General features: G+C 34.2%; 1 protein-coding gene across 1 annotated transcript in view; it reads right to left on the reverse strand.

Moving 5' to 3' along the window:
* The window catches only part of ZFC3H1 (zinc finger C3H1-type containing), a 69,389-nt gene that overhangs the window by 26,521 nt on the left and 28,965 nt on the right, over window positions 1-13,903 (reverse strand). Inside the window, exons 11-14 of the mRNA XM_077111437.1 lie at window positions 4,995-5,116; window positions 3,613-3,762; window positions 644-818; window positions 256-387 (exon numbers count right to left, since the gene is read on the reverse strand). Of these exons, the coding sequence (XP_076967552.1) occupies window positions 256-387; window positions 644-818; window positions 3,613-3,762; window positions 4,995-5,116 (579 nt within the window). The remainder of the gene's footprint in view (window positions 1-255; window positions 388-643; window positions 819-3,612; window positions 3,763-4,994; window positions 5,117-13,903) is intronic.

The following is a 13,903-nucleotide window of genomic DNA, read 5'->3' on the forward strand; positions in this document are numbered from 1 at the left end:
TAAGGAGAACAGAACATAACTTGCCAAAGATCTCCAACAATTTTGCTGGTTAATCTATGATCTACCAAAAACTAAAAACAGTCAAGACAAAATAAAAAAGCAAACAAAAAAGTGACTCTGGATATCTGGAAAAAATCTTTAATTTTATTCTCTTTGAATGTAAAGTTTGAGTTATTTTATATATCTCACACTCAAAAGTATCACTAAAAAAAAACTTCTATTTCCAAAAATAAAGTATTTGGACAAGTAACTTACCCCAAGGCGATCTTGTTCCAGTTTACGTTTTCCTATTTCTTTACTAGCTACTGCCTTTGCCCGAGCAAGCTCTTCTCCATACTTTAGAGTCAAAGCTTTCTTAATTGTAACACGTTGTTGAACTTTGTGAATCTGAAAATTTAAAGATAATTCTGAAAATGTAAGTAAAAATTATAGGAGAGAAAATATGTTCTTCTTAAAACCCTAAAATAGCAACTTTGAACTGAAAATAGAGATATCCCAATATTGTGTCCTAATGAAAAACAATATATAAGTTATACATATTTTGATGGCTTCATGGTTTAGATTTTATTTTATATAAAAATTGGCCCATAAAAATGTGTAGTAAACATGAGACAGTATTTTAATTTTTACAAAAGAACATTACTTGTTCCTGAAGCTTCTTCAAAAACATTCTGTTGACATTGAGAATCTTCTCAGTTGCTTGAAGCTGTTCTGTAAGTTTTGTAATTTTTGTTTCAGCATTTCGAACAGATTCTTTCTTTTTAGCTTCCTGTTGCACTAAATTCTTTAAAACAGATTCATCTTTCATCAAGAGAATCCTGATTTGGAAGTAAAATTTTTTTTATTAATGCTAGAAAAACTAGTGGACTGAAAACATCAGGATAAAAAATTTGAAAGTACTCATTTTTAAAAAACATATCTACAGTACACAAATGGAAATATAACATGATTGGGTATTTTTATACTCATCAATCACCAAGACATTCAAACTGACATTGTTACATTTTATGAAAGCAATTGTGGGTTTGACCTCTAAAGAAAAAAGACCATTTAAGCCTGAATAATGTGAATTACTTTTGAAACGCTCACAGTAAATACTCAATGTTGGCTGAATGTGAACACCTATGCATAATGAAAACTAACCACTTAAAATTGCTGTTTGGCTTCATTTATAATATACATAGAAATAAATGTCTACTAAGCATAATCAAGCACATTTAATTAACTTACAAATTTCTAACTCATTTTTTTTTCTTTTCGCATGGGCAGGCTCTAGGAATCGAACCCAGGTCTCTGGCATGGCAGGTAAAAATTCTGACACTGAGTCACCATTGCACTGCCCAAATTTCTAACTTATTTTATCCAAAGCAAGGCAGGGAAGGGGAGAATGAAGTCCATTTTCTAAACAATTTACCGATGTACAGAAATTTGGAACAGAGAAGCAAAAGTAGGACAAAAGCATAGATTATGGATATAATTTAGATTCACTATTGAATGTTATGGTTAAAAAAATGAAGCAAGGAAACAAAATAAAGTTTCAGTGGCCAAGAAATTTCAAATAGTGTTGAGAGGTCATTCTAGAGGTTAGTCTTATGCATTATATAAATATCCTTTTAGCTTTTAGTGGATTAGAAGCTAGAAGGAAATACCTGAAACTGTTGAACTGTATTCTAATAGCTTTGATTCTTGAAGATGATTGTATAACTATGTAACTTTTACAGTGTGACTATGTGACTGGGAAAACTTTGTGGCTGACACTCGCTTTAACTGGACAGATGAGTAAAAAAAAAAAAGGAAAAATACTGATAAATAACAAGGGGGTTAAAAGGTATGGGATATTTGGGGTGTTCTATTTCATTTTTACTTTTATGTTTATTCTTATATGTATTTTTCTGAGTAACGAAAATGTTCAAAAATTGATTGTGGTGATGAATGCACAACTATATGACGATATAGTGAACTGATTATACACTTTGGATGATTATACGGTTTGTGAACATATATCAATAAAATTACATTTTTAAAAAAATGAAGCATGTTTCCTAGAAAGATGCCATACCTCAACAGTCAAGACTACTGATAGAATGAATCACAGAGATTATTTGATTAAAAAGATGGAAGGGATGGGATGGGTGGAAAGACAGACACACAAAATTTTTTTTTTAAGTTTTCATTTGTTGTGAGTTATAAAAGAAATGGAATTTGAATGAATATATTTCAATTTATTTTAAAACATATATAATACTATTACTCATTGATAATTCTGGAAATTTATGATCACTTACACATTCATCTATGAAACACATTTTTCAGAGTTCAAACATCAGGATGTTTTTTAACATTACTGCATAACATCATTCAACTTGCAGTATATTTTCTTAGTAGTATACAAAATGATGTAATGAAATATGGCAATTAGTTCAAAATAAATTTTCAAGACTGAAGACATTTATAAACACTTCTAAAATGTAATTTCTTTTGCTTAGAATACTTAATACCTAATTTCTTGTTCACAAATGGAAAAACAACATACTTTTGTATATATAAACCTCACATAGACACTATCTCCTTGATATGTCTATGTTGCCTTACAAAAACATTCCACATTATATTCTTTGTCATGATTTTAAAAACTAAAAGGGCACCAAACTGACTGTAATGTAAGAAATGAGGCTGTAAACTTTTACCTCTTTTCAAAACTTAATAATTACTATGGATAGATGAACTTTTTGAGCTTGTTTTAACATTAAAATTGTTTAAGTATTATTGTTAATGGTTTTTCAACATTGTTAATTCACTACTTTCATCGTTTTTCACTATCAAGGTTTGAAGTTTAAAACTAGTTAGTTACTAAAACAGGACAGGTAAAGTCTCACCATCTTCACACAAAACCCTCCCATTTTAGTTGTCAACCTAAAAAGGGACTAGCAGAACAAGGTTCAGAATTGTTGATGTTAATTAAAACCACTTGGTTCTTCATCAACTAATTTCAGAGCGTTTGAGGTGGAAAAAAATACATCCACAATATGAGCTAAATGTTTCTGTAGTATATAAATACATGCACATTGAACTCTATTATTCAGTATGTGCATCTTGGGAAGCTTTACATGTACCCTCAAAAGAAACATTTTTGAAAATCTCTTGAACAGCACAGCAATTTTACTAACCATATAAGCTTATAATCATTGCTTAACATTTGCACTTTATAATAAAGCCATAATTTGAGCATGTAATTTATTCACCTGATTAAGTAATGACTATTTCCAACAATCAAGCCCAATTTTAACCATAAAAATATGTTTCCAAGTAAGAGTATTTTAAAGAAAATGCTGAAAAAGAGTTTCACAAAGGCCTTCAGCAATGCATAAATCATAAATGTGAAAAGGACAACTCTCCTTTGAAGGCACAATTTTTGCTGGTATTCTTAATTAAAAATTAATCCTATTACTTTATGTAAATATATAATTCAACAAAATGATAGAAAGTTCTACCAAGTGTAATTAAGAATCAGTAATGGTAAGTGTTATATTAACGACATATACCACAAAATTGTCCCTCTAATATAGAAACAATTAAAATATATGCAGTATTTACACAGATAATGTGGCTCACCTATGTTTTTTAAGTTTTGCTTCTGCATCTGTAACCTGTTTAGTAACCATTGCTATTCTTCCAATCCCATCAATTTCAACATCGGAATTTGCTGGGGATGATGAGCTTGTCTTCAGCTGATCTGATTTAATCATACGCTGTTTTTCACGACTAAAATGATCAATAAAGATGCATTACACTGAAGAAATAACTAAGTTAGTTTTCTTTAAAAATGTATTCTGTTTCGCACAAAAAGAGAAGGGGAAAAAAAGTCAATTGTGATGATAAAGTTTTTAAGCCCTCTAGCCTCCTATATTCTGGAGCAGCTACAAGGAAAAATTCGAGAGGAGCATATGATAGCCCCATGACAAACTCTGGAATCTATCCTGTAACCACTTTTTGAAGAATTCTTTGAAAAATATTGTTTCTTTATTTCTTTGCTTTGTATATATACTATATTATACAATAAAAAAAGTTAAAAAGAAAAAAAAGAAAAAGAAAAAATCAAGGACTTAACACTCCTAACTAACTAACCCCAAATAGAAGACAAGAAGTAACAAAGATTAAAGCAGAATTAAATGAGTTGGAGGACAGAAGAACAATAGAAAGAATCAATAAAACCAAAAGTTAGTTCTTTGAGAAAATCAATAAAATTGATGGACCCTAGCTAGGCTGAAAAAGAAAAAAAGAAGGAGGACACAAATGAACCAAATCAGAAATGAGAGTGGGGTTATTACCATGGCCCTGAAGAAATTAAAAAAAAAACATAAGAAGATATTATGAACAACTATACATAAACTAGAAAACTTAGATGAAATGGACAAATTCCTAGAAACACACAAACACGTTATACTGACTCGAGAAGAAGTAGAGGATCTCAACAAGCCAAATACAAGTAAAGAGATTCAATCAGTCATCAAAAATCTTCTCACAGATCATATGATAGCCCATGACAAACTCTGGGATCTGTCCTATAACCACATGTTGAAGAGTGCTTTGAAAACTATTGCTTTTATATTTCTTTGCTTTGTATATATGTTATATTGCACAATAAAAAAGTTAAAAAAATTGTATTGTTAGGTAAAATAAGGTAAAAAATATTAATCATATTAACTAAAAGTAGTAATTTATGACCAATTTGCATTCAAAGCTGATAGTGTAGTTCTCTTTTTCTGACATGGTATTTTATCTTTTCTAAGTTGTTTATAGCTCAGTATGTCATTGTGTTAGTAGTCTACAGATGATCATCTGGCTCCCCTTCCTGTGTGAATTATGAAAACATTAACTCTTTACTGAGGATAAAGCAAAATCAGTTATTTACCAATGCCAATAAACTGTATATACAGACTAAATGAAGTTTTGATTCAAAACAAGAGCACACACCTTTCAAAAAAGCCACTTACTTGGCAATCTCTTCTTTTAACAACCTATATTCAATCTTCTTTTCTTCAGGCAAAGCTTCAGGTGTTCGCATGGGATCATTTTCTTTTTCTGATTTTGGAGGTATTTTTGGTTTTGAAGCTTGCTAGAAAGCATGTGAAGTCAACCAAATAAACAGTTCTCAATAATGCACACTAAAATTTATCTTTTACATCACAACCCAGTACACATTTATATATCTAGAAATAACTGAATATTTATCTTTATAGTTACTTTCTATTTCTTTTTTTTTTAAATAATCCTGGCTGTTAACCACCAACATTGAGTTAATTCCTATTTAACTGTTTTGATAGAAACAGGGATAAGTTATACTTAAATCATATACTTTAATCAGAACTCTTTTCTGGTGACACACTACAACTCCAAAATAATGATCAATTCCTTTTGTATGGAGGACAATTATCCACCCAATAGTACTATTTTGAAAAAGGGACTGATCAATTGGAAATACAAATAAAGGGGATATTTATTAAATTCACATAGATGTTTACACACTTCACTTTACATAACTCAGCAGTCCTCGGTTTGATTCCTGTGCCTGCCCATGCAAAAAAAAAAAAACTCCTAACAATACTTAAAATCACTGTAATGCAATTCAATGCATTACAAAATTATACCAGTAGGATTGTGGGAAGATGGAAGCTCCAGAACTCAGTCCTTCCATCAGAACAACTATTAAGCAGGCAGGAAGTGTCTAAAACAACTACTTTGAAATTTCAGAGGCCAGAAACACTATACCACATCCAGGGAAGAGCAGAAGGAAGAGGCTAATAAAGTACGGTAAAGAATGATAAATTGCTCTCTCTGTGCCACCGGCATCAACCTCCTATTCTCTTGGCAGGCTGCCATGGGGACCAGTCACTGGCTACCTCATGGGTGAAAGAGAGGGACATGAAAATTTCCTTCCCCAGGACTATGGGTGGATACAATCAATCGCTGATCATGGCTTTTGATTAGCAATTTTGCATCACTGGGGCCCTGGCTCTGAAGGCAGCTACTGTTTCAACTCATCCCAGACAAAGGAGATGGAGGAAGCCAGTTAAAGAAGCTATGCTTCCTCAGGGCTGCATTTTGCAGCCAGGAAAGCTCAGTTACAGGGAGCCACTGCAGAAGCTCTTGACAACCCTCCTAATCACCCCCACCCTTGCGCCCTGTGTATGGGCCCCTGGCCCTGTTTTCAGCTGGGAAAGACTGACTTGGTAAAGTTCTCATCAGCATGCCCCTAGTCCCCGAATCCCAAAAGCACCTTGAGAGAACAAAAGGAGAGTAAGAAACTACGTAGGTGAACAATCTATGGTCTCACTGATATGAACTGACATTAGTGAACAAACTTGGAGAATTTCATTGGTAACAGAGATCATCAGAAATAGAAACAGGGTAAGATATTGGGTAATTGGAGCTGAAGGGATACAGATTGTACAACAGGACTGAATGTAAAAACTCAGAAATGGACAGCACAACACTACCTAATGTAATACAATTATGTTAAAACAATGAATGAAGCTGCATGTGAGAATGATAGAGGGAGGAGGGCTGGGGGCACAAATGAAATCAGAAAGAAAGACGATAAAGCCTGAGATGGTATAATCTAGGAACGCCTAAAGTGTATAATGATATTGACTAAATGTACAGATTTTAAAAATGTTTTTGCATGAGGAAGAACAAAGGAATGTCATTACTGCAGGGTGCTGAAAATAGACGGCAATTAATATTTTAAAATTTCAACTTATGTGTGAGACTAAAGCAAAAAATGTTTATTTGATATAAAATTTATATTTTGACTTAGTGCATTTCCTAATACAACTTTTGTGGACAGCTTAATTGAACACCATAAGTACATGGAACCTTAAGTAGGACATGAGATTTTGTGGGTTTGCCCAGAGTGATGCCCTGATAAATCCCAGAGTGATTTGAACAATGAATAAAAAAGTATTTGCAAAGTCCCCTTTGGGGAATGGTGAGGAAAGGGGAAAATTCAACTTCCCCAAGTTGAATTTTTGATATTCTCACAAGCAGTGTGGACAACCAAAGCTATAGGCTGAGCCCCCAGTCTTGGGGTTTATTCATATAAAACTTAGCCCCAGAAAGGATAGGTCAGGCCTACTTAAAATTAGGCCTAAGAGTCACCCCCAAGACAACCTCTTTTGTTCCTCAGATGTGGCCTCTCTCTCCAGCCAACAAAACAAACGAACTCACCATGCTTCCCCTGTCTACGTGGGACATGACTCCCAGGAGTGTGGACCTTCTTGGCCACGTGGGACAGAAATCCTAGAATGAGGTGAGACTCAGCATCACGGGACTGAGAAAACTTTCTCGACCAAAAGGAGGAAGAGTGAAATGAGACAAAATAAAGTGTTAATGGCTGAGAGATTTCTAAGAGTTGAGAGGTTATCCTGGAGGCTACTCTTATACATTAAGTAGATATTCACCTTGTTAGTCAAGATGTAATGGAGAGGCTGGAGGGAACTATCTGAAAATGTAGAGCTGTGTTCCAGTAGCCATGTTTCTAGATGATGATTGTATAATGATATAGCTTTCACAATGTGACTGTGTGATTGTGAAAACCTTGTGTCTGATTCTCCTTTTATTTACCTTGTCAACAGACAAGTAGAACATTATGAAATAAAAATAAATAATAGGGGGAACAAATGTTAAAATAAATTTAGTTCGAAATGCTAGTGATCAATGAAAAGGAGGGGTAGGGGTATGGTATGCATAAATTTTTTTCTTTTTATTTCTTTTTCTGAATAGATGCAAATGTTTCAAGAAATGATTATGATGATGAATATGCAACTATGTGATATTGTGAATTACTGACTATACACATGATCAAAAGTTAAAGAATGTTTGTGTTTGTTTGGTGTTTCTTGGTATTTAAAAAAATTTTTTTAATTAAAAAAAAGAAACTACGTAGGTGAACAATGCAGAGTAAACCAAGGCTTGTGAACTTTAAACACCTGGGAAAAACTGGTCTCCTGGGAAACAGAGGGGACAACCAACAGGGGAACTCCAAAATAACAAGCACAAGCCTAAGACAAGACAGAGGCGCAGAAGACAGAGAAAACCTTACATACTGCTATTTGCCTTGGGGAAACCTTCCTGATAGGAAGGCTGAAGCTCAAGAAAGTCTCTTTCTTACGACTTGGTTTCAAAACCAAGAAACAGACATCTCAGGGAATAAATTCCAGAGTTAACATATTAAAATATTAAAATGTACAGTTTGCAACAAAAGAGTATAAGACAGACAAAGATAAAGGAAATGATGGTCCATCCAAAGGAGGATAAAAATAGAAAACGTAAATGGAGAACATGAGAATGTGGACATACTGAAGAAAGCCTTTTTAAAAATTATCTTAAAAATGCTCAAGGAGATGAAAGAAAATACAGAGATGGAACTACAGGATAAAAGAAAATAATGAATGACCAATATGAGAATCTAAGTAAAGAGATACAAAAAGAGAAATCAGACAGAACTATCGGAGATGAAGAACACATTAACTGAAATAAAAAATGCCCAAAATGGTCTGAAAGGCATAATGGAACTGGCAGAAGAAAGAATCAATGACCTCCAAAACAAGACAGATGAAATGAGTCAGGCTGTGGAACAGAAAGAAAAAAGAATAAGTGATAGCAGCTTAAGACCCTGCCGGGGTACCATCAAGCACACCAATATATACATTATAGGAATCCCAGAAGGAGGAAAAAGGAAAGAAGGGGCAGAACAATTACTCAAAGAAATGACACAGAACTTCCCAAAATTAACAGAAGACGCCAGTTTGAAACCGTTGTATAACCAGAAAAGCCACGTTCTTTAATCCATATTCAATATTGTTGGGTGGGATCTATTTGATTAAGTTGTTTCCATGGAGATGTGATTAGATGTTTTCTTCTGATTAGATGTTTTCCATGGAGTTGTGTCTCCATCCATTCAAGGTAGGTCACTTAAGAGGGGATCATTTTGGAAAAAGCTTAAGAGCCCACAAAGCCAGCGACTTTTGGAGATGCAGAAGGAAAATGCCCCCAGGAAAGCCTCATGAAACCAGAAACCCAGAGAGAAAGCTAGTGGACATCGCCATATGCCTTCCTGGCTGACAGAGGTGTTCAGAAGCCGAAGACCCCAACAGAGGCCAGCCACATGCCTTCCCAGCTAACAGAGGTGTTCCGGACAGCATTAGCCTTTCTTGAGAAGCAACAGTCTTATTTTCAAGAAGGTAAACTCTTATTGGTGCCTTAATTTGGACATTTTCATGGCCTTAGAACTGTAAACTTGTAATACAATAAATTCCTCTTTTAAAAGTCATTCTGTTTCTGGTATATTGCATTCTGGCAGCTTTAGCAAACCAAAACAGACATGAATATGATCATTCAAGATGCCCAGAGTACACCAAACAGGATAAACATGAAGAAAAATATACCATGTCATATACTGATCACTATATCAAAAATAAATGTCTCAATAAATTTAAAAAAATACTGAAATCATACAATGCATATTCTGCGATTATAATGAAATGAAGCTAGAAATCGATAAGAGAGAGACTGGAAAATCACAAATACATGGAAATTAATACTCTTAACCACCAATGGGTGAAAAAGCACATCAGATGCAAAATTAGAAAATATCTTGAGGCAAATGAAAATGAAAACACAGCACACAAAAATGTAAGGGATGTAGCAAGGGGACTGCTGAGAGGAAATTTATAGTTCTAAATGCTTTCATTAGAAAAGAAGACTTCAAATCAGAGATCTAACCTCAAAAACTGGAAGAACTAGAAAAAGAAGAGCAAATTAAATCCAAATCGAGCAAAAGGAAGGAAATAAACATTAGCGCAGAGATAAATGAAATAGAAACAAACAAAAAAACAAGAGAATACTAACAAAACCAGAAGTTGGTTCTTTGAAAAGAGCAATAAAACTGACAAACCTTAGCTAGACTAACAAAGAAAAAAAGAGAGAGGATATATAACTAAAATCAGAAATGAAAAGGAGTCATTACTATTGAGCCTACTAAAATAAAAAGGACTATAAGAGAATACTGTACACCAATAAATTAAGTAACCTTGATGAAATGGAAAAATTCTTAGAAACATGCAAACTATTTATATCGATTCTGGAAAAAATAGATCTCATCAAACCAGTTACCAATGAAAGAGACTGAATCAGTAATCAAAAACCTTCCAACAAAAAAAAAGCCCAGAGCCAGATGGAATTCCAGCAAACATTCCAAGAATACTAAATTCTAATTCTGCTAAAATGCTTCCTAAAAACTGAAGAACAGGGCAACTCCTTAATTCATTCTATAAGGTCAACATCACCCTCATTCCAAAGCCTGATAAAGATACCACAAGAAAATTACAGACCAATTACCTCTTACAAATATAGATGCAAAAATCCTCAACAAACTACTAGCAAACCAAATCCAAGAGCTAATTAAAATAATTATATACCATGATTAAGTGGGATTTATCCCTGGTATGCAAGGTTGGTTCAACATAAGAAAATCAGTTAACAGATTAAAGGACAAAAAAAACTCATGATCATTTCAATTGACGCAGAAAAGGCATTTTTCTAAATACAGTAGCCTTTCTTAACAAAAACACTCAGAACACTAGGAATAGAAGGCAACTTCCTCAACATGCATGACAAAGGGCATATAGGAAATACCCACAGCTAACACGTTACTTAATAATGTTCAAAGACTGAAAGCTTTCTCTCTAAAACCAAGAATGAGACAAGATGCTCACTGTCACCAATTTATTCAACATGTACTTGAAGTTCTTGCCAGAGAACTAGGAAAGCAAAAGAAATAAAAGGCATCCAAGCTGAAAAGGAAGAAGTACAACTTTCTCTATCTCCAGATGATATAATCCTACATACAGAAAATCCTGAAAAATCTACAACAAAGTTCCAAATGCTAATAAATAAATTCAGCAAAGTGGTGGGGTACAAGATCAATACTCAAAAATCAGTAGTTTCTATGAACACAAGCAACAAACAATTAGAAGAAGTCAAGAAAAGAATTCCAGTCACATGAGCAACTAAATAATTCGAATACCTAGGAATAAATCTAACCAACGATGTAAAGGACTTTTAACACTATAAAAACATTGCTAAAAGAAGTAAAAGAAGATCGAAATAAATGGAAGGATATTCCATGCTCATGGATTGGAGGGTTAAATATCTTTAAGACATCAATACTACACAAGGCAATTTACAGATTCGGCGCAATCCCAATCAAAATTCTAAAACTCTTCTTTGCAGAAATGGAAAAGCCAATCATCAAATTAATCTGGAAGGAAAAGAGAGCCCAAATAGCCAAAGCCATCTTGAAAAAGAACAAATGGAAGACTCACACTTTGTATCTCAAAACTTATTACAAAGCCACAATAATCAAAACAACATGGTACTGGCACAAGAACAACATACAGACAAATGGCATCTAGTTGAGAGTTCAGAATTCAATCCCCACATTTACAGCCAACTGATTCCTGTAAGGTGACAAAGACCACTCAACTGGGGAAGAAAAATCTCTTCAACAAATGGTGAGAAAACTGGATTTTCCATACCAATATGCCAAAGAATGAAAGTGGACTCTAATGTCACACAACATACAAGAATTAACTCTAAATGGATTCTTAAATATAAGAAGCAACACTATTACACTCCTAGAAGAAAACAAGGAAGCATCTTCGAGGCCTTGTGTTAGTGGCAATGGCTTGATAAACTACGTGGGACAAGACATCCAGGGGTAAAAGTCTCCCTGGCAACATAGGAGATGACTCCCAGGGATGAATCCAGACCTGGCACTGTGGGATCCATAATTTTATCCTGACAAAAAGGGGGAAAAGAAGTGTATTTAATAAAGTATCAGTGGCAGAGAGAGTTCAAATATTACCAAGAGGCTACTCTGGAGATTGCACTTATGCAAGCTTCAGTTAGACCTTACTACTTATCATAACCTGCCAACCCCCATCTAAGACCATTACAGCCACTCCTAACGAACACCTAGGGAAATATATAAGATTCCACAAGAGTTCTAGGCACTAGAGTAACTTTCCAGAAACCTACAACCTCCAAATGGGTCCCTGGTCCAAAGAAGTCCTGAAACTTAGCCCAGCCTCTCAGGAACATCAGATAGTTCCATCTCCCTACCACATATTAGTGACAGACCCTTCCAATACAAAAAATTTAGAATTGCCATAGCTCAAACACCCTTAAAGAGGGGCATGCGAATATCAAAGGTGATGGTGGAGTTATATACAGAAGAAAGGATTTAACAGATGAATATGAATGCTGAATCATTAAATTGATCTCTTTTAGTCTCCAGTATTTTAGAGAAGCTAGAAGTAAAAACCTAAAATTGTGAAACTGTAACCCATGTCAAAGTCTGAAATATGTTCTACAATTAAGTGTGGTACTATGCTTTGAAATGTATAGTATTTTTGTATACATTATTTTTCACAAAAAAGAAGGAAAAAAGTTGATTGTGATGATATAAAAATATTTAAGCCCTCTAGCCTCGTATACTCAGGAGCAGCTAGAAGGTAAATTATGAGAGGATCATATGGCAGCCCATGACAAACTCTGGGATCTGTCCTGTAACCACTCGTTGAAGAGTGCTTTGAATATTATTGCTTTTTTTACTTCTCTGTTTTGTATACATGCTATACTATACAACAAAAAAAGTTTAAAAATATCCTATAATGTAAAAAAAAAAACTCTCCAAAGATAAACAAATGGCCAGAAAACATAAGAAAAGATGGTCCACATCATCAGCCATCAGGGAAACGCAAATCAAAATCAGAATGAGAGCCAGAGCAATTAGACAAGAAAGAGAAATACAAGGCATCAAAATTGGAAAGGAAGAAGTAAAACTAACACTGTTTGCAGACGATATGATACTATATGTCGAAAACTCAGAAAAATCCACAACAAAACTACTAGAGCTAATAAATGTGTACAGCAAAGTAGCAGGTTGCAAGATCAACATTCAAAAATCTGTAGCTTTTCTATACACTAGTAATGAACAAGCTGAGGGGGAAATCAAGAAACGAATTCCATTTGCAATCGCAACTAAAAGAATAAAATACCTAGGAATAAATTTAACTAAAGAGACAAAAGACCTATACAAAGAAAACTACAAAAAACTGTTAAAAGAAATCACAGAGACCTAAATAGATGGAAGGGCATACCGTGTTCATGGATTGGAAGACTAAATGTAGTTAAGATGTCAATCCTACCTAAATTGATTTATAGATTCAATGCAATACCAATCAAAATCCCAACAACTTATTTTTCAGAAATAGAAAAACCAATAAGCAAATTTATCTGGAAGGGCAGGGTGCCCCAAATTGCTAAAAGTATCTTGAGGAAAAAAAAACGAAGCTGGAGGTCTCACGCTGCCGGACTTTAAGGCATATTATGAAGCCACAGTGGTCAAAACAGCATGGTATTGGCATAAAGATAGATATATCGACCAATGGAATTGAATAGAGTGCTCACATATAGACCCTCTCATCTATGGACATTTGATCTTTGTTAAGGCAGTCAAGCCAATTCACCTGGGACAGAACAGTCTCTTCAATAAATGGTGCCTAGAGAACTGGATATCCATATGCAAAAGAATGAAAGAGGACCCGTATCTCACACCGTATACAAAAGTTAACTCAAAATGGATCAAAGATCTAAACATTAGGTCTAAGACCATAAAACAGAGGAAAATGTAGGGAGATATCTTATGAATCTTACAATTGGAGGCGGTTTTATGGACCTTAAACCTAAAGCAAGAGCACTGAAGAAAGAAATAAATAAATGGGAGCTTCTCAAAATTAAACACTTTTGTGCATCAAAGAACTTCATCAAGAAAGTAGAA

The sequence above is a fragment of the Tamandua tetradactyla genome, chromosome 7 (genome assembly GCF_023851605.1).
Source record: "Tamandua tetradactyla isolate mTamTet1 chromosome 7, mTamTet1.pri, whole genome shotgun sequence".
Lineage (NCBI taxonomy): Eukaryota > Metazoa > Chordata > Mammalia > Pilosa > Myrmecophagidae > Tamandua > Tamandua tetradactyla.